Here is a 20,710-nt window from a genome sequence, read left to right as displayed (position 1 = left end):
AGGTCCACTTTATGTAGAGCTGAGTTCAATTCCTGGATATCCTTGTTAAGTTTCTGTCTCGTTGATCTGTCTAATGCTGACAGTGGGTGTTAAAATCTCCCATTATTATTGTGTGGGAGTTTAAGTCCCTTTGTAGGTCACTGAGGACTTGCTTTATGAATCTGGGTGCTCCTGTGTTGGGTGCATGTATATTTAGGATAGTTAGCTCTTCTTGTTGAATTGATCCCTTTACCATTATGTAATGGCCTTCTTTGTCTCTTTTGATCTTTGTTGGTTTAAAGTCTATTTTATCAGAGACTAGGATTGCAACCCCTGCCTTTTTTTGTTTTCCAGTTGCTTGATAGATCTTCCTCCATCCCTTTATTTTGAGTCTATGCGTGTCTCTGCACGTGAGATGGGTTTCCTGAATACAGCACACTGATGGGTCCTGACTCCTTATCCAGTTTGCCAGTCTGTGTCTTTTGATTGGAGCATTTAGCCCATTTACATTTAACGTTAATATTGTTATGTGTGAATCTGATCCTGTCATTATGATGTTAGTTGGTTATTTTGCTCGTTAGTTGCTATTGTTTCTTCCTAGCCTCGATGGTCTTTACAATTTGGCATGTTTTTGCAGTGGCTGGAACCGGTTGTTCCTTTCCATGTTTAGTGCTTCCTTCAGGAGCTCTTTTAGGGCAGGCCTGGTGGTGACAAAATCACCCAGCGTTTGCTTGTCTGTAAAGTATTTTATTTCTCCTTCACTTATGAAGCTTAGTTTGGCGGGATAGCAAATTCTGGGTTGAAAATTCTTTTCTTTAAGAATGTTGAATATCGGCCCCCACTCTCTTCTGGCTTGTAGAGTTTCTGCTGAGAGATCAGCTGTTAGTCTGATGGGCTTCCCTTTGTGGGTAACCCGACCTTTCTCTCTGGCTGCCCTTAACATTTTTTCCTTCATTTCAACTTTGGTGAATCTGACAATTATGTGTCTTGGAGTTGCCCTTCTCGAGGAGTATCTTTGTGGCGTTCTCTGTATTTCCTGAATCTGAATGCTGGCCTGCCTTGCTAGATTGGGGAAGTTCTCCTGGATAATATCTTGCAGAGTGTTTTCCAACTTGGTTCCATTCTCCCCATCATTTTCAGGTACACCAATCAGACGTAGGTTTGGTCTTTTCACATAGTCCCAAATTTCTTGGAGGCTTTGTTCATTTCTTTTTATTCTTTTTTCTCTAAACTTCCCTTCTCTCTTCATTTCATTCATTTCATCTTCCATCAGCGATACCCTTTCTTCCAGTTGATCGCATCTGCTACTGAGGCTTCTGCAATCTTCGCGTAGTTCTCGAAACTTAGCTTTCAGCTCCATCAGCTCCTTTAAGCCCTTCTCTCCATTGGTTATTCTAGTTATCCATCCTTCTAATTTTTTTTCAAAGTTTTTAACTTCTTTGCTATTGTTTTGAATTTCCTCTCGTAGCTCAGAGTAGTTTGATCGTCTGAAGCCTTCTTCTCTCAACTCATCAAAGTCATCCTCCATCCAGCTTTGTTCCGTTGCTGGTGAGGAACTGCGTTCCTTTGGAGGAGGAGAGGTGCTCTGTTTTTTAGAGTTTCCAGTTTTTCTGCTCTGTTTTTTCCCCATCTTTGTGGTTTTATCTACTTTTTGTCTTTGATGATGGTGATGTACAGATGGGTTTTTGGTGTGGATGTCCTTTCTGTTTGTTAGTTTTCCTTCTACCAGACAGGACCCTCAGCTGCAGGTCTGTTGGAGTTTACTAGAGGTCCACTCCAGACCCTGTTTGGCTGGGTGTCAGCAGCGGTGGCTGCAGAACAGCGGATTTTCGTGAGACCACAAATTCAGCTGTCTGATAGTTCCTCTGAACGTTTTGTCTCAGAGGAGTACCCGGTTGAATGAGGTGTCAGTCTGACCCTACTTGGGGGGTGCCTCCCAGTTAGGCTGCTCAGGGGTGAGGGACCCACTTTAGGAGGCAGTCTGTCCGTTCTCAGATCTCCAGCTGCGTGCTGGGAGAACCACTACTCTCTTCAAAGCTGTCAGTCAGACAGGGACATTTAAGTCTGTGGAGGTTCTTGCTGAGTTTTTGTTTGTCTGCCCTGCCCCCAGAGGTGGAGCCTACAGAGGCAGGCAGGCCTCCTTGAGCTGTGGTGGGCTCCACCCAGTTCGAGCTTCCTGGCTGCTTTGTTTACCTAAGCAAGCCTGGGCAATGGCGGGCGCCCCTCCCCCAGCCTCGCTGCCGCCTTGCAGCTTGATCTCAGACTGCTGTGCTAGCAATCAGCGAGACTCCGTGGGCATAGGACCCTCCGAGCCAGGTGCGGGACACAATCTCCTAGTGTGCCGTTTTCCAGGCCCATTGGAAAAGCGCAGTATTAGGATGGGACTGACCCGATATTCCAGGTGCCGTCTGTTTCCCCTTTCTTTGACTAGGAAAGGGAACTCCCTGACCCCTTGCGCTTCCCGAGTGAGGCAATGCCTCGCCCTGGTTCGGCTCGCGCACAGTGTGCTTCACCGACTGTCCTGTGCCCGCTGTTAGGCACTCCGTAGTGAGATGAAACCAGTACCTCAAGCAGAAATGCAGAAATCACCCGTCTTCTGTGTCGCTGGGGCTGGGAGCTGGAGAGCGGAGCTGTTCCTATTCGGCCATCTTTCTTAAAAGGTACTTTCTTATCTAAAGGAATGTAAGGCAGGCAAAGCTGATATTACCATGCACAGCCTTTCCACTACCCCCGGGAGGTTCTAATCAAGCCTTGCACTGTGATTGAAATGCAGTACTTAGAAGTGGGAAAACTGATTAACAAAATAAAAATCCAGAGTGTTTCCCGTGCAAACAGTCATCAGCGTATCTTCTGTAATTATGTAGCCCATAAATCAACCCAGCATGCATGGGCTTCACTCATGGTGTAAATATCTTAATGACTGAGATGTCTTTAACCATGAATAATTTATATCTGTATCATCCATTTTTCTCAACCATGCTTCGTTTCAGCAGGATAAACTAATCTTCTGTCTAGGGATGGGCTCTTGATTATTTCTTCCTGATTTTCCTCTATTTTTTCTCATTTTGACACACTCCAATTTTTCTCTTGCACTTTCTTAAATAAGAGTGCCTCATTTATCCAGCCTGTCTACCTGCCTTTACTTTTCCTTATGCATCTTTTTAGACATCTTGGAATAAAGCCAGGGCTTTTGGAATCCTACTTTTCATAAATCCCTCTGTGAATGGAATTGGGTGGCAGCTAGGGAAACAGGCTTAATACCACAAGGCAGTATGAGCTGCTTTGATGTTGTTGTGGGGAAACATTTATTGTGGAAAGCAATTGCCAGAAAAGACTAATGATCAATTAAACAATAACATTTGTAGATCTCTTTCTGTGATGCAGAAAGTAACTGCCACATGGGTAATGCTGGAAAACAGTACTTGCTAAAATAGTTTTGTTGTTCTCCTAGAGCCTATTAAAATAAGGTCATATGAGAAACATTCCAATCAAATTCTGTCTCATCTCATAAGCTCATCCCAGCCATGTCAGCTCATCAGGCTCAGTCTCCTGAGATGCCCAGAAGTCTCACTGACACTGCCATTCCCTAGACACTTATTGCTGTGATTATTTGGTAATAATAATTGCTTTCTATAGCCCTTATGGACAGGGAGCATCAGTCACCTTCTGTGGGTCTTTTAACGTGCTTGAGCAATTTTTCTAGAAACCTGGAAATCATATCATATTAGAAAACTCAATATTTATTATTATTATTATACTTTAACTTCCAGGATACCTGTGCAGAACATACAAGTTTGTTACATAGGTATACACATGCCATGGTGGTTTGCTGCACCCATCAACCTGTCATCTACATTAGGTATTTCTCCTAATGCTGACCCTACCCTAGCTTCCCACCCCCCGACAGGCTCGGGTGTGTGATGTTCCCCTCCCTGTGCCCATGTGTTCTCATTGTTCAATTCCCACTTATGAGTGAGAACATGAGGTGTTTGGTTTTCTGTTTCTGCGTTAGTTTGATGAGAATGAAGGTTTCCAGCTTCATCCATGTCCCTGTAAAGGACATGAAATCATCCTTTTTTATGGCTGCATAGTATTCCATGGTATATATGTGCCACATTTTCTTTATCCAGTCTATCATTGATGGGCATTTGGGTTGGTTCCAAGTCTTTGCTATTGTGAACAGTGGTGCAATAAACATACGTGTACATATGTCTCTATAGTAGAATGATTTATAATCCTTTGAGTATATACACAGTAATGGGATTGCTGGGTCAAATGGTATTTCTGGTTCAAGATCCTTGAGGAATTGCCACACTGTCTTCCACAATGGTTGAACTAATTTACACTCCCACCAACAGTGTAAAAGCATCCCTATTTCTCCACATCCTCTCCAGCATCTGTTGTTTCCTAACTTTTTAATGATCACCATTCTAATTGGCGTGAGATGGTATCTCATTGTGGATTTGATTTGCATTTCTCTAATGACAAGTGATGATGAGCTTTTTTTCAAATGTTTGTTGGCCACATAAATGTCTTCTTTTGAGAAGTGTCTGTTCATATCCTTAGGCCACTTTTTGATGGGTTTTTTTTTCCTTGTGAATTTGTTTAAGTTTTTTGTAGATTCTGGATATTAGCCCTTTGTCAGATGGATAGGTTGCAAAAATTTTCTCCCATTCCATAGGTTGCCTCTTCATTCTGATGATAGTTTCTTTTGCTGTGCAGAAGCTCTTTAGTTTAATTAGACCCCATTTGTTAATTTTGGCTTTTGTTGCCATTGCTCTTGGTGTTTTAGTCATGAAGGCTTTGCCCATGCCTGTGTCCTGAATAATATTGCCTAGGTTTTCTTCTAGAGTTTTTATAATTTTAGGTCTTACATTTAAGTCTTTAATCCGTCTTGAGTTAATTTTTGTATAGGTGTAAGAAAGTGGTCCAGTTTCAGTTTTCTGTGTATGCCTAACCAGTTTTCCCAGTACTGTTTATTAAATAGGGAATCCTTCCCCCATTGCTTGTTTTTGTCAGGTTTGTCGAAGACCAGATGGTTATAGATGTGTGGTACTATTTCTGAGGCCTCTGTTCTGTTCCATTGGTCTATATACCTGTTTTGGTACCAGTACCATGCTGTTTTGGTTACTGTAGCCTTGTAGTATAGTTTGAAGTCAGGTAGCGTGATGCCTCCAGCTTTGTTCTTTTTGCTTAGGATTGTCTTGGCTATATGGGCTCTTTTTTTGGTTCCATATGAAATGTAAACTGGTTTTTTTCTGATTCTGTGAAAAAAGTCAATGGTAGCTTGATGAGATTCTTCGTATCCATGAGAATGGAATGTTTTTCCATTTGTTTGTGTACTCCCTTATTTTCTTGAGCAGTGGTTTGTAGTTCTCCTTGAAGAGGTCCTTCCCATCCCTTGTAAGTTGTATTCCTAGGTATTTTATTCACTTTGTAGCAATTGTGAATGATAGTTCACTCTTGATTTGGCTATCTATTATTGGTGTATAGGAATGCTTGTGATTTTTGCACATTGATTTTGTATCCTAAGACTTTGCTGAAGTTGCTTAATAGCTTAAAAAGATTTGGGGCTGAGACAATGGGGTTTTCTAAATATACAATCATGTCATCTGCAAACAGAGACAGTTTGACTTCCTCTCTTCCTATTTGAATACCCGTTATTTCTTTCTCTTGCCTGATTGCCCTGGCCAGAACTTCCAATACTATGTTGAATAGGAGTGGTGAGAGAGGGTATCCTTGTCTTATGCTGGTTTTCAAAGGGAATGCTTCCAGTTTTTGCCCATTCAGTATAATATTGGCTGTGGGTTTGTCATAAATAGCTCTTATTATTTTGAGATACGTTCCATCAATATCTAGTTTATTGAGAGTTTTTAGCATGAAGAGGTGTGGAATTTTATTGAAGGCCTTTTCTGCATCTACTGAGATAATCATGTGGTTTTTGTCATTGGTTCTGTTTATGTGATGGATTACATTTATTGATTTGCATATGTTAAACCCACCTTACATTCCAAGGATGAAGCCAACTTGATCATTGTGGATAAGCCTTTCGATGTGCTGCTGTATTCAGTTTGCCAGAATTTTATTGAGGATTTTCACATAGATGTTCATCATGGATACTGGCCTGAAATTTTCTTTTTTTGTTGTGTCTCTGCCAGGCTTTGGTATCAGGATGATGCTAGCCTCGTAAAATGAGTTAGGCAGGAGTCCCTCTTTTTCTACTGTTTGGAATAGTTTCAGAAGGAATGGTACCAGCTCCTCTTTGTACCTCTAATAGAATTCGGCTGTGAATCTGTTTGGTCCTGGGCTTTTTTTTTTTTTGGTTGGCAGACTATTAATTATTGCCTCAATTTCAGAACTTGTTATTGGTCTATTCAGGGACTCGACTTCTTGCTGGTTTAGTCTTGGGCGGGTATATATATCCAGGAATTTATCCATTTCTTCTAGATTTTCTAGTTTATTTGTGTAGAGGTATTTATAGTATTCTTCGATGGTATTTTGTATTTCTGTGGGATCAGTGGTGATATCCCCTTTATCATTTTTTATTGTGTCTATTTGATTCTTCTCTCTTTTCTTCTTTATTAGTCTGGCTAGTGGTCTATCTGTTTTGTTAATCTTTTCAAAAAACCAGCTCCTGGATTCGTTAATTTTTTGAAGGGTTTTTTGTGTCTCTGCTCTCATCTTAGTTGTTTTTTGTCTTCTGCTAGCTTTTGAATTTGTTTGCTCTTGCTTTTCTAGTTCTTTCAATTGTTATGTTAGGGTGTCAATTTTAGATCTTGCCTGCTTTCTCCTGTGGGCATTTAGTGCTATAAATTTCCCTCTATACAGTGCTTTAGCTGTGTCCCACAGATTCTGGTACATTGTATATTTGTTCTCATTGGTTTCCAATAACTTATTTATTTCTGCCTTAATTTTGTTACTTATCCAGTAGTCACTCAGGAGCAAGTTGTTTAGTTTCCATGTAGTTGTGTGGTTTTGAGTAAGTGTCTTCACCCTGAGTTCTAATTTGATTGCACTATTGTCTGAGAGACTGTTTGTTATGATTTCCATTATTTTGCATTTGTTGAGGAGTGTTTTACTTCCAATTATGTGGTCAATTTTAGAATAAGTGTGATGTGGTGCTGAGAAGAATATATATTCTGTTGATTTGGGGTGGAGAGTTCTGTAGATGTCTATTAGGTCCACTTGGTCCAGAGATGAGTTCAAGTCCTGAATATCCTTGTTAATTTTCTGTCTCGTTGATCTGTCTAATATTGACAGTGGGGTGTTAAAGTCTACCACTCTTATTGCGTGGGAGTCTAAGTCTCTTTGTAGGTCTCTAAGAACTTGCTTTATGAATATGGGTGCTCCTGTATTGGTTGCATATATATTTAGGATGGTTAGCTCTTCTTGTTGCATTGATCTTTTTACTATTATATAATGCCCTTCTTTTTTTGTTGTTCTTCGTTGGTTTAAAGACTGTTTTATCAGAGACTAGGATTGCAACCGCTGCTTTTTGGCTTTCCATTTGCTTGGTAAATATTCCTCCATCCCTTTATTTTGAGCCTATGTGTGTCTTTGCACATGAGATGGGTCTCCTGAATACAGCACACCTATGGATCTTGGCTCTTTAGCCAATTTGCCAGTCTGTGTCTTTTAACTGGGGCAATTAGCCCATTTACATTTAAGGTTAATATTGTTATGTGTGAATTTGATCCTGTCATTATGATGCTAGCTTGATATTTTGTCTGTTGGTGCATTTTCTTCATAGTGTCAATTTGGTATGTTTTTGCAGTGACTTGTACCAGTTTTTCCTTTCCATATTTAGTGCTTCCTTCAGGAGCTGGCAGGCCTGGTGGTGACAAAAAATCTCTCAGCATTTGCTTGTCTGTAAAGGATTTTATTTCTCCTTCACTTATGAAGCTTATATTGGCTGGATATGAAATTCTGGGTTGAAAATTCTTTTCTTTAAGAATGTTGAATATTAGTCCCCACTCACTTCTGGCTTGTAGGGTTTCTGCAAAGAGATCTGCTGTTAGTCTGATGGGCTTCCCTTTGTGGGTAACCCAACCTTTCTCTCTGGCTGCCCTTAACATTTTTTCCTTCATTTCAACCTTGGTGAATCTGACAATTATGCAACTTGGGGGTGCTCTTCTTGAGGAGTATCTTTATGGTGCTCTCTGGGTTTCCTGAATTTGAACATTGGCCTGCCTTGCTAGGTTGGAGAAGTTCTACTGGATAATATTCTGAAGAGTGTTTTCCAGCTCAGTTCCATTCTCTCTGTCACTATCAGGTACACCAATCAAATGTAGGTTTGGTCTTTTCACACAGTCCCATATTTCTTGTAGGCTTTGTTCATTCCTTTTTATTATTTTTCCGCTAATCTTGTCTTCACACTTTATTTCATTAAGTTGATCTTCAATCTCTGATATCCTTTCTTCTGCTTGATCAATTCAGCTATTGATACTTGTATATGCTTCATGAAGTTCTCAAGCTGTTTTTCAGCTGCATCAGGTCATTTTTGTTCTTCTCTAAACTGGTTATTCTAGTTAGTAATTCGTCTAACTTTTTTTCAAGGTTCTTAGCTTCCTTGCATTGGGTTAGAACATACACCTTTAGCTCGGAGGGGTTTGTTATTACCCATCTTCTGAAGCCTACTTCTGTCAATTCATCAAACTCATTCTCCGTCCAGTTTTGTTCCCTTGCTGGTGAGGAGTTGTGATCCTTTGGAGGAGAAGAGACATTCTGGTTTTTGGAATTTTTAGCCTTTTTGCACTGGTTTTTCTTCATCTTCATGGATTTATCTACCTTTGGTCTTTGATGTTGGTGACCATTGGGTGGAGTTTCTTTGTGGACATCCTTTTGTTGATGTTGATGCTATTCCTTTCTGTTTGTTAGTTTTCCTTCTAACAGCCAGGCCCCTCTGCTGTAGGTCTGCTGGAGTTTGCTGGAGGTCCACTCCAGACCCTGTTTGCCTGGATATCACCAGTGGAAGCTGCAGAACAGCAAAGATTGCTGCCTGTTCCTTCCTCTGTAAGCTTCGTCCCAGAGGGGCACCTGCCAGATGCCAGCTGGAGCTCTCCTGTAAGAGGTATCTGTCAACCCCTGCTGGGAGTTGTCTCCCAGTCAGGAGGCACTGTGCCCTCAAGGGACCCACTTGAGGAGGCAGTCTGTCCCTTAGCAGAGCTCAAGCGCTGCGCTGGGAGATCTGCTGTTCTCTTCAGAGCTGGCAGGCAGGAACATTTAAGTCTGCTGAAGCCGTACCCATAGCTGCCCCTTCCCCCAGGTGCTCTGTCCTAGGGAGATGGGAGTTTTATCTCTAAGCTCCTGACTGGGGCTGCTGCCTTTCTTTCAGAGATGCCCTGCCCAGACAGGCGGAATCTAGAGAGGCAGTCTGGCCACAGCGGCTTTGCCAAGCTACAGTGGCCTCCGCCAAGTTTGAACTTCCCAGTGGCTTTGTTTACACTTGAGAGGAAAACTGCCTACTCAAGCCCCAGTATTGGGGGACACCCCTCCCTGCACCAAGCTCGAGCATCCCAGGTCGACTCCAGACTGCTATGCTGGCAGTGAGAATTTCAAGCCAGTGGATGTTAGCTTGCTGGGCTCCATGGGAGTGGGGTCTGCTGAGCTAGACCACTTGGCTCCCTGGCTTCAGCCCCCTTTCCAGGGGAGTGAATGGTTCTCTCTCGCTGGCATTCCAGGTGCCACTGGAGTATGAAAAAAAAAACTCCTGCAGCTAGCTCAGTGTCTGCCCAAGTGGCCGCCCAGTTTTGTGTTTGAAACCCAGGGCCCTGGTGGCCTAGGCACTGGAGAGCATCTCCTTGTCTGCAGATTGTGAAGACCATGGGAAAAGTGTGGTATCTGGGCCAGTGTGCACCATTCCTCACAGCACAGTCCCTCACGGCTTCCCTTGGCTAGGGGAGGGAGTTCCCCAACCCCTTGTGCTTCCCAGGTGAGGCAATGCCCCACCCTGCTTCAGCTTGCCCTTCATGGGCTGTACCCACTGTCTAACCAGTCCCAATGAGATGAGCCATGTACCTCAGTTGGAAATGAAGAAATCACCTGTGTTCTGCCTTGATCTTGCTGGGAGCTGCAGACCAGAGCTGTTCCTATTTGACCATCTTGCCAGCCACCAGATAATGCAATGTTTTCATAAGCATTTTGACCATACTATATTAAAGATTTCATTGGGCAGGAAGAGAGGAATTGCAAACAGTATGTTAAAAAGAAAAAAAAGTAACTAGAAACTTCACGAGATTCAACAGAATATATTTCTGTAGTGGAATCCAGGAGTTCAACACTACTCCCCACCTTCTTGGCATGGGATCCCAAGGGGTTACTAGAAGGAAAGAAAGAATAGCAGATGTTCATCTTTGAATCCCCACTACCTTTCAATGTGCCTGGCATATAGTTGGCAGTTAGTAAATATAGTTTTTAAATTCATGTTGTTGGATGGATGATGACTTAGTCCACTTCCGTGGGACTATGAGGTTGACAGCCTTCTATCCTAGCAAGAATATAATTAGGCTTCCCCAGCCTCCTGATAGTATATTAATGCTGCTGCTGATTCATCTGACGCCCAAAGCATATGGATCTGGTCCTAGTCACCTATGTAAAATGCCAGCATAAGAGTGCCTCATCACAGGGGACTTCCTTGAATTGTCTAATATCTAGCTTCTTTTCAAAACCTAAGTGAGAGAAAAGATTGACATCTAACAAGATCCCAAGAGACATTCAGTCTGTTTACCCAGGGATCCACCTGTAGATCATGTTGACCAATACATTATCTCATCCCATTCTAGAGACACCATCATTGATTTGCTTTTTAATCTTATATCTCAACCTTGATCAAGGAACAGCTTTTGGAAACTACCTCTGCATCCTATCATAAAATGTGTTGAGGGCATTATCCATTATATCATTTACCACCGTCTATATATAAAAGCCCACGAGAGAGATATCTTTTAGAGCTCCCTTCTAGAATCATCTTTATTTCCACCATAGGGACTAGTAGACTTCCTCCTTTCCAATAGTGAGAACTGCATAATTGATTGTTTCCTTTATTATTCAGGTTGCTGGGAAATTGAGTCATTCTTTTTATTGGAGCAAAATTCACAGAACCTACAATTAATCAATTTAAAGATACAGTTCAGTGGCACTTAGTACATTCACAGAGTTGTGCAAATATTCCCTCTAACTCCAGCACATTTTTATCACCCCAAAAGGAAACCTTGTATCCATTAAGCAGTCATTTTTCCCTCCCCAGCAATCCTGGCAACTACTAATTGTCCTTCTACTTTCTGTACCTATGGATTTACTTATAGTTCAGTGTCATGCTTGCAAATGCAGTCAAACTGTATCTCTATTAACCCTTGTGGTATGGCATTTGTAGACTCTTCTCTTCCTGGTTGTTTCCTTATATTACTTATTTTGTTTCAAGCAAACAGCCTCAAGATTTTTGTGTAAAGATGAGTAGAGATATACACAAATAAGAATATCCTCCTTTATACCTCCAGAGCCATTTGCCACCCTTCTTGCTGCTCTGCTATGACCTATATGGTCTACACTATGGGCTCTCAAGCCCTCTGGCTTCCAGTTGATTTTGGCTAATAGGGAATCATGGCAGTCGATCAGAGGAAGGGAGGACAATGATGAAAAGTATTACTCTTCCAACTTCTTCCTTGTGGGTTCACTGAAATTGGTCCTTTGACTGAAGGTCCCAGCTCATGTCAAGGAGCCCTCATCACTTAGGCCTTTCTGAATCCTGGTTCTACTAGTAATTCTATTCTTTGCCTTTTCAGGCTTAGTAGGGTACAGTCCCTATTATTTCTTGCCCCAGAGTACGGTATCATCCCTTGTAGTTTCCCTATAAGCTTCTCACACCTTTCTAAATTGTTCCTTTATTAAACTCTTCTCAAGTTATCCTAATTTGAGTGTATCATGTGTTTCTTGCTGGGACCCTGACTTAAACAGCATACTCTACCCCATGGTTCTGTTCAGCTGTCAGTCAAGATAATTTTCTCAGAGTCCTCTGTAGATGAGCAGGTCTGGTAGATTCTCCTAGAGCCAAACAATGTCCTCTTCCTCATGTCCACTGCATTCACACAGGGTTCTATTAAAGTGTATAACGGGCAGATTGACATGGTTTGCAGGTCAGGGCAGTAATCCCTGAGGATGTGACATTTGAGCAGAGCAGTTGTTAAAAAAAAAAAAAAAAAGTAGGTGAAGGAAAGGACAGGAAGAGGTGGGGCATTCCGGGTAGAGAGAACAACATAAATGAAGGCACTGTAGCAGGGGCTGACAGCATTTTGAATGACTAAAATAGGAGTTCAGGACTGGAACAGAGAGAAGCAGGGCAGAATGGTGGAAGACAAAACTGGTGAAGGAAGCAGAAGCCAGATCACGCAGGTCCTTGTAGACCATGTTAAGAACCTGTACTCCATTACCAGAACAGCTATGGAAAGGTTTTAAGCTTGGGATTAACGTGATGAGATATTCAATTTAAAGGATCACTCTGGATTGGGGAAGGTAAAGGGCATGAGAGGATGTGGGGAAATCAGATGATGGTAAGTTGGGCTAAAATGGTGATCGTGGAGATGGAAAGAAGGGATGAAATTGAGAGCTATTTAGGAGGTAAAATCAAGAGGAGTTTATAAGGATCTGGGAGAAGATGGAGCCAGGGATGGCTCCTGGGTTTCTAGTTTGTGTGATAGAGTGCAGCGTGAACCCATCACCAGAGAAGGAAACCTGCAGAAGCAGTGTAGTAGGGTGGTCTCACTCTTCAGTTTGGGACATGTGTCAGTGTTCCTAGGAGATATCCAAAAATTGTTCTAAGTGACAAATAGGAGCTTGGGGGAATGATGTGTGCTGGATTTAAGAGTGACTGAGGTAAGCGAAACTGTGGGCTACTGAGGTGAGAGAATACAAGACTGAGCTCATGTTCTGTAAACTGTTGTCAGTAAGCCCTGATTGTCTTTCATGACATAAGCATCCTCTTTTCTTCATCATTTTCTTCTGGTTAGTTAGATTAGGACCTTACTATGATAGGATCTTGCTAGAAAGTTGTAGTTGTGCCCTGGAAACTTCTTAATGTGGAAGCTTCATATTATGTGATGTCTCTTTGAAGGTGGAAGCCATCCCTCCAAACTCAGTCTTTAAAGGATATTATTACTGTCATCCAAATATTTAAAGGTCTGAGGATTTTCATCCCACCTTCATAAACATAGTTACCAAGAATCACTTTTCTTTCTAGCTGCTCATCTCTTCTATTGATTTGTAGAATACTGGGATTTAGATTCTAGCTACTGTATATTTTCATAAAGTTGGTTAACCTGCCTTAACTTCTCTGGCTAGCTACTTAACTGGCATCATTATTTCTCTGTAGATTCACAGATTGTCATGACTAGGGAAATTTTATTCAAATCTCTTCATTTTACAGGTGAAGAAAATGAGGTCTAAGGGAGATGATGGCACAGGCCACATGCTGAGTTGATGATATAGCAAGAACCACCCTCTAGATGGTCCTCAGCTCCAGCCTTGAGCCCCGTGTAGCACCACACTGCCTCTTTCCTTAACCATGACTTTAAATTAATCTTACCTCAGAACTGTAAAGCTTTCTACTTTAAGTTTTAAAAGAGATTCATTAATTGCATATTTGCATTTCCCAAATGGAAATATTGCACTTGTTGTTTTTTCAAGCCTTAATGGGGCAAGTTGTACTTAAAGAGAGACTTATTCTAGTTTCCAGTCACAGAAGTGTACTGTAGAAGCTGTGGATGCTGTCTCTCTCGCCCTCTAAATTAATGATGGCAGAGGATCTGGCATCCTTTTCCTAAGCTTCTTAATACTCCTACTCCTATCATTTCTTTCTACCAGAACAATTTCATGTTAATTCTTCATGATCATTGGAACATTAAAACCACAAAAATATAAGTTTTAAAACTTTGACAAATATACAGGCCAGCAAAAAAAAAAAAACAAAAAAAAACTAAAGGGTTTATATTTAAACACCTTTGGAATATCCTGATGACCTCTTCAAAAACTCTCATGTTTAATCATGATTTAGTACTTTTTAGAAAAGTGAATACTTTGTGTGAGTATTGGGTAATGGTTGGTTGTAGTTTTATAAAATTTACATCTGCAAATACCCACTTTAAATAGCCACTTCTTATAAAAACAGTTCAAGACAGATACATTGGCGCAGTCCTCTCAAATGAAAAGGCCTATTGGAATACCAATTCAGGCATTCTATCAAAGACCCATACTCACAATGCTCACATAAATATGATAGAAGTTTCTTTCTCAATCTCTTGAGAAATCCCTGAAGATTTTAGGAATCTAGGCTTCATCTATCTCATGGCTTGATGCCCTGGTCTGCATGGTTGAAGATGGCTTACCAGTTCTGAGCCCACATTCCACCAGCAAGGGGGAAATGAGGAGAGGGGGGCACAGCCATTCTTTTTAAGAGCACATCCTGGAACACATCACATCTCACTTCCCATTGGCTGGGACCTGGTCCTGTGGCTACACCTTGCTGCAAGGGAGGCTGGGAAATGTGGTTCTTAACTGGGCAGCCATTTGCTCAGCTGAAACTTAGAAATTCTATTACTGACAAGAGAAGATGAGATATAAGGGAACACCTAGCAGTTTCTGTCATTTCTAAAAGAGATTAATAAGTAATCTAGAAACTTTATCACTTTCACCTGTTAAGTAAAATAAATTTATCTTTAGACATGACAAAACCATGAGGAAAAACATAAGTGATTATCACCCCAAAAATATACCTATTAAAATCCAACAAGACCATGGAAAGTGGGTTTGAGAAATCAAAATTAGTCATTCTAAAGTTCTAGAAAGGTAATGTGAGAAAAGGCCCTGGTAGGCCAGAGCTCATGTGGGGTTTGGCTGAGCAGAAAAAGGTTGCTATGCAGCGTGCTTAAGGAACAGAAGGATGATGGCTGACTGCTGGGGGTGAAGCCAGAGGCATCACATTGTGTGCACTGGGCTCATCCCCAGATCTTTGTTAAAATTGAGAGGTGGGCAAAATTAACCACCTCAGTGATAGAAGGACAACTAAAACAGAGGCTGCAGGGACTGACAAGGATTCTTTACTAGAGTCTCCTGACTGAGACTCATGATGTGCAAACTACCATTGCACATAGCCACGGGGCCTACTCACTGAAAACTCCAAGACGAGAGTAAGGCAGGACACACAATGACCAGGTGAGACTCTGGAGAGAAACAAAGCAGCAAATGAGGGAGAAGGAGAGAGAGAAGCCAGGACATTGTCATTGGCCCTAGTCTGATGTCAGGAGATCAGGGGAATTAATACTCTCTGCGAGAGTATCCACCATAGTTAGGCTTATGGGCAAATGAACTGTAGGATCTGGAGTAGTTGTAATACCCCAGAGCCAAAAACTCTTCTTAATCATTAAGACCTTTGGCTCCTTGCAGGTATTATTAATGAAACTCTGCTCTGGAATTGATGGAAAGAGATATAGGCCCTGATGGTCTCTTAACCTTTTTAAGGACTAACATTTCAATCTTACCAGTCAGTTAGGAAACATGGTGTTAGTATATACAAGAATATTTAGCACTGGATATGCATGTTGTTGGCCTGGATATTGTCATGTTTACTTTAATAAGTATTTTATCTCAAACTGAAGATGGCTCTCTCCTATGGAACTTTCAGCTTCATGAGTCAGTACATATTACCTGAGCTTCAGCAATGGGAATACAGATTTCCTATTTCACTATATCTGAGTGGGGCCTTGATGGCAAAGATGTTCTCGCAGAAAGGCAAAATTGTATTAATGGAGTGTCAAACATCATAACAGTAGAAAATTAGAAAAAGATTACAGACCAATATGCAGTCTTGAAAAATGACATGACTCAAAGGCTTGAGGTCATAATATAGCAATAATGAAAATATCCTATATGTGTAACAAAGTGTTTCGTTCATTGGTTTGGTTTTAATAAACACTGTGGAAAAGATGCCATTTTATAGGTAAGCAAGCAGGCTTAGAAAGTTTTAGTATTGTTAATTGTCAATTTTGTCAAAATACAAAAAAAAGGAAAGTTTAAGTAACTAGTCTTGTCTTAGATACCATGACACAAATATTGTGAAAATGAGAATTGAATCCAGATGTTTTAATTCTATGTCCCAGACTCTTTCCCTTGTGTCATGTGGCTCTAATGAGCTTTAAGAAATATCATGAGCTTCTCATTTGTTCATGCATTCATTCCACAACTATTAGTGGCATACCTCCAATGTACTAATCATTATTCTAGGCACTGAGAATGCTGTGATTGACAAGACATAGTCTCTGCCTTCAAGCATGTTTACAATCTGGCAAGGAACCCATTCATGTCATCCATACTGGCCACTGTGAACCAGTGAAATGTGTGCTACAACAGCAGGAATAGAGGAGGCTGTAGAAGCACATGTGAAAGGCGTCTTACCAAATTACAACTTAGGCTTCCCAAGGAATTGATGTTGGCATTGAGTACACAAATGTTAGAAGGAGTTGAAGGAACAAAGAGTGTTCCAAGCCAAAAATAAAGCATATATGAAGTTATGCTTGAGAGGGAGGTGATCCTAAGTGAGGTCCAGAGGAGGGAAAGACCCAAAAGCTTTACAAATTCAACTTAGTGTACGATTCCTACTACTTGGCTAGAGACATCATCCATCCATCCATTCTTCTGATCATCTATCTACCCATCCATTCATCCTTCCATCCCTCTTGTCATTCTTTTATTTATCCACCCACCTATCCTTCTTTCCTGTCTCCCTCCCTTCCTCCCTCCCTTTCTTTCTTCTTTCCTTCCTTTCTTTTTTATATCCATCCTTTCATCCATTCATTCATCCATCTGTCTATTCCTGGTAGGTGCTAAGATATTTATTGAATTAAGTAATTAATTTAAAAAACCTTTACTGAGAGACTTAATATATGCTAGGCATTGTGCCAAGCACTGTGGAGGGGATAAAGATACATAAGATATTATCCCAAGTGACATGAAGCTTAAAATCTCATTGAAGAGGTGAACATTACACATACATTAATACAATACAAGCTGAATGGAACAGATGTGTTAAGAGGTGCCCTGTGAATTTATCATTGACTGTGGGGATATTATATGGCGGGAAATCTAAGTTTCAGTGATAAAATTAACAGGCTAACACCAAACTGAATATTCTTCATTGCTTTCTTTTGTCTCTTTGCTTATTTGTTTTATTTTGTTTTGTTTTCTGAAATTTGTTCTTTGACAGATTCTGTGGCAACAGCATCTGGGCCACTACTAGTCGAAGTTGCCAAAACTCCTGGTGCCAGCCTTGGGGTTGCCCTAACTACCTCGATGTGCTGTAACAAACAAGTCATTGTCATAGACAAAATCAAATCTGCAAGTATTGCAGACAGGTAAGTATTGTAGAAAGTGCCTACTTTTCTGCCAGGCGCAGTGGCTCGCGCCTATAATCCCAACACTTTGGGAGGCTGAGGCGGGTGGATCACCTGAGGTCAGGAGTTCAAGACCAGCTTGGCCAACATGGTGAAACCCCATCACTACTAAAAATACCAGAAATTAGCCAGTCATGGTGGCAGGTGCCTGTAATCCCAGCTGCTCGGGAGGCTGAGGCATGAGAATCACTTAAACTCACGAGGCAGAGGTTGCAGTGAGCTGAACCATTGCACTCCAGCCTGGCAACAAGAGCGAAACTCCATCTCAAAAGAAAAAAAGAAATTGCCCCTTTTCAAAATTGCATGTGTGCAATTTTAAATATATATACACACATATGTACACACACTTGTAATACACATATACACATGCATATACACATACACACACACACACACACACACACACACAGTTCTCTTGCCGGTTTATACAGGTTTCACACACAGAAGCAAGTTACTGTTGCAGGGCTTAAAAATTCACCTATGTGTCAGCCACCCCATGATGTCACTTCACCTCATCCAGATGTTTGGTGTGGCCTTTAGCAATAGAAAAAAAAAAAATCAAGCACCTAAGAAAGTTTTCTTACTGTGTCCTAGGGCCCTAGCCTGTTCTTAATGTAGGGTAACTGAGTAGACCTTTCTTAAACCCCATGCAGAGCAGTGATGGGTTTTCCTGAATTGTTGACAATTAAATCCTGCTACCATAAAATCTGATTTGTTTCCTAAATAAATAAAACAATACTTTTAAAAATATTTTTTACAATACTTTAAAAAAGTCCTATACTCTCATAGCATGTTAATCTTAGGATTTTACAACCTTCGAGAGTGTCTTAAAACATCATTCGCTTCAATGCCATAATAAAAATGAAAGTTCATGTTCTAATTAATATTTTATACTCGTAGGGTAAAAGGGGAAGAAAAAAAAGGACTACCTTTCCATCTAATTAATTATTTTACAGCTCCTGGTAAGAAAAACCTCATCTCCCATAGCTAAAGCACTCCAAGTGCAAAGAATGTGGAATTATGTTTTTAGTTGGAAGAGATGACTTGAAATGCTTTTGTCTTGAGAAACAGACTATTCACACTGGGAATTTATAGATATACTGCACCTTAATGATCAGTCTCCCCTGTATGTTTCCAGCCCTCTTCTCCACGTGCCCCTCAACCTGCCTGGAAAACCTCCAGCCATGGTCTACAGCTCCACTGTGGTCTTACCTGACATTCAGTCCCCATCAGTGACAGTCATTGATCCAGAGGCGTTCTCCAGTTCAACGGCACAGGATGCTTTAATTTTCTCCCTCTGTTTTTTCCCATTCCACAGGGGGTAACCAGTTTAAGGAGCTGTTCACTTGACTGGTATGTGGGGATGCTGACGGCTGTGCTAGCTTTTCTTAACTCATCCAGTAGCCAGCTCTTGAGTTCAGCAAGATGTAGCAGCTAGCCCCTTCCCTGCCCCCATCTTTCCCCTTGACTCACCATGCAGGCCTGGTTTTATTACTCACTTGACTCCTGCATAATTACTACCGTTATCAAGAGCTTTTAAACTAATACATGTTCAATTCCAGAATAACATAATAATAAAGAACTGATGATCTTGGAGCTTGTGTGAGGATTCCAAGGAAGTGTTACTGAAATCTCCCCGTTATTCTTCTTTACACGTAAAATAGAACCTATTCCAATTCTGAGAGTCATGTTTGAGATTCCGAAGATTTACCCACTCATGTTTATAGATAGAAAAGCCTAGAGCAAAAAAACACAGACGAAAGTCCAGAGGAAACATTTTCCTGTTTTTCCCTTTCCTCTTGCTCGCTTTCTCTCAACTTTCCACACAAGCACTCCAAAATAAGATTTTTTTAAAAGAAGGACAAGAGAAAACATTTTGTTGAATTTTTCCGTATTTTCCACAAGGTTTTACTTCCTTATTCATATTCAAGGTACTTAAAATTTGGCAGATGGTGTTTCCTATAACATTCAAACTTTTCTTTTTAAGTAAATGAAAAGTGTGTGAAATTTTAACTATGAAGGACATGAAAGTCAGATTCCAAAGAGGAAGGCACTGCCTCTTACCGAGTATTTCTCCTTTCCGTAGATGTGGCGCATTGCATGTGGGAGATCACATCCTCTCCATCGACGGAACCAGCATGGAGTACTGTACACTTGCAGAAGCAACCCAGTTCCTGGCCAACACCACTGATCAGGTCAAGCTTGAGATCCTTCCCCATCATCAGACCCGGCTGGCCCTAAAGGGGCCCGACCATGGTGAGATGATCCACCTGGATCAAGCTCTTTCTCTGGCCCTCACAGTGTTGCTCCCTCTAGCAGAGTTAGACAGCAGAAAGACACTGGGTGTAATTCTGTGTGTTTTGTTTTTCTTTTGTTTGCTTTTTTGTTTTTTGAGATGGAGTCTCGCTCTGTCCCCCGGGCTGGAATGCAGTAGCATGATCTCGGCTGACTCCAACCTCTGCCTCCTGGGTTCAAGTTATTCTCCTACCTCAGTCTCCCGAGTAGCTGGGATTACAGGCTCCTGCCACCATGTGCAGCTAATTTTTGTATTTTTAATAGAGACAGGATTTCACCATGTTGGTCAGACTCATCATTTCTTTTCAAAACAAGGTTATGTTTGTTTAATTCATCTTCCAATCACACATAATTTACTTGAAACCCTAACATCGAGGAAAAAAGTTTCAGGCTAGTGCTATTTGATATTTTTTCTTAAAAAAGTATTTGGTGCAAATTGAATGTGCAGACAAGGCAAATAATTTGGCTTCCTGGTATTCATTTTGAATTTACAGTCTAGATGAAGGCCAATGAAGGCAAATAGTAAAGCTCTCACTTAAAAATAAATAAGTAAAGTGGATTTTAATAGCAGAACCTTCAACTATTTGGCAGGAATCAGAGGGAACCAGTTATATGAAGCATTGGTTTTCAATATATTTTGTCTTTTGCCAGTATAGTTTTTTTCTTAGGATAGAGAACAACCTGTCTGACCAAACATCTTGTCTGGGAGAATCAGAATATCCAACTCCATTTATTCAATAAAAAGTGTCAACTGAAGGTATCTGCATTTTGACTCCCTTGAAATTCACAGATACCTTCAGCTGACAAATCCCTTGAAATTTGCCGGGTGTTTATACCATCTACCTAGGCACCGTTAGGCAAAACCTGGTACGAGAAAGGGGTCTTTGAGCCCCAGACCAAATGAAGTCAAGTTCTCCGGTAGGGTATTTGTTCCAACTCCTTCTCCTGCCCTATTCCTTAAACCAAACACCATTCCTTTGTACTCCTTGAAATTAGAGGCC

General features: G+C 41.1%; 1 protein-coding gene across 7 annotated transcripts in view; it reads left to right on the top strand.

Moving 5' to 3' along the window:
• Nucleotides 1-20,710, top strand: part of GRIP1 (glutamate receptor interacting protein 1) — a 715,306-nt gene that overhangs the window by 575,332 nt on the left and 119,264 nt on the right. For all 7 annotated transcript variants that reach the window (XM_058426061.1, XM_058426059.1, XM_058426058.1 and 4 more), the window contains exons 8-9: nucleotides 17,228-17,375; nucleotides 19,501-19,670. In XM_058426061.1, coding sequence (XP_058282044.1) covers nucleotides 17,228-17,375; nucleotides 19,501-19,670 — 318 coding nt within the window. The remainder of the gene's footprint in view (nucleotides 1-17,227; nucleotides 17,376-19,500; nucleotides 19,671-20,710) is intronic.

The sequence above is a fragment of the Hylobates moloch genome, unplaced genomic scaffold, assembly GCF_009828535.3.
Source record: "Hylobates moloch isolate HMO894 unplaced genomic scaffold, HMol_V3 SCAFFOLD_12, whole genome shotgun sequence".
Lineage (NCBI taxonomy): Eukaryota > Metazoa > Chordata > Mammalia > Primates > Hylobatidae > Hylobates > Hylobates moloch.
Note: the sequence above shows the minus strand (reverse complement) of the source record. Positions and strands in the feature narration are given on the sequence as shown.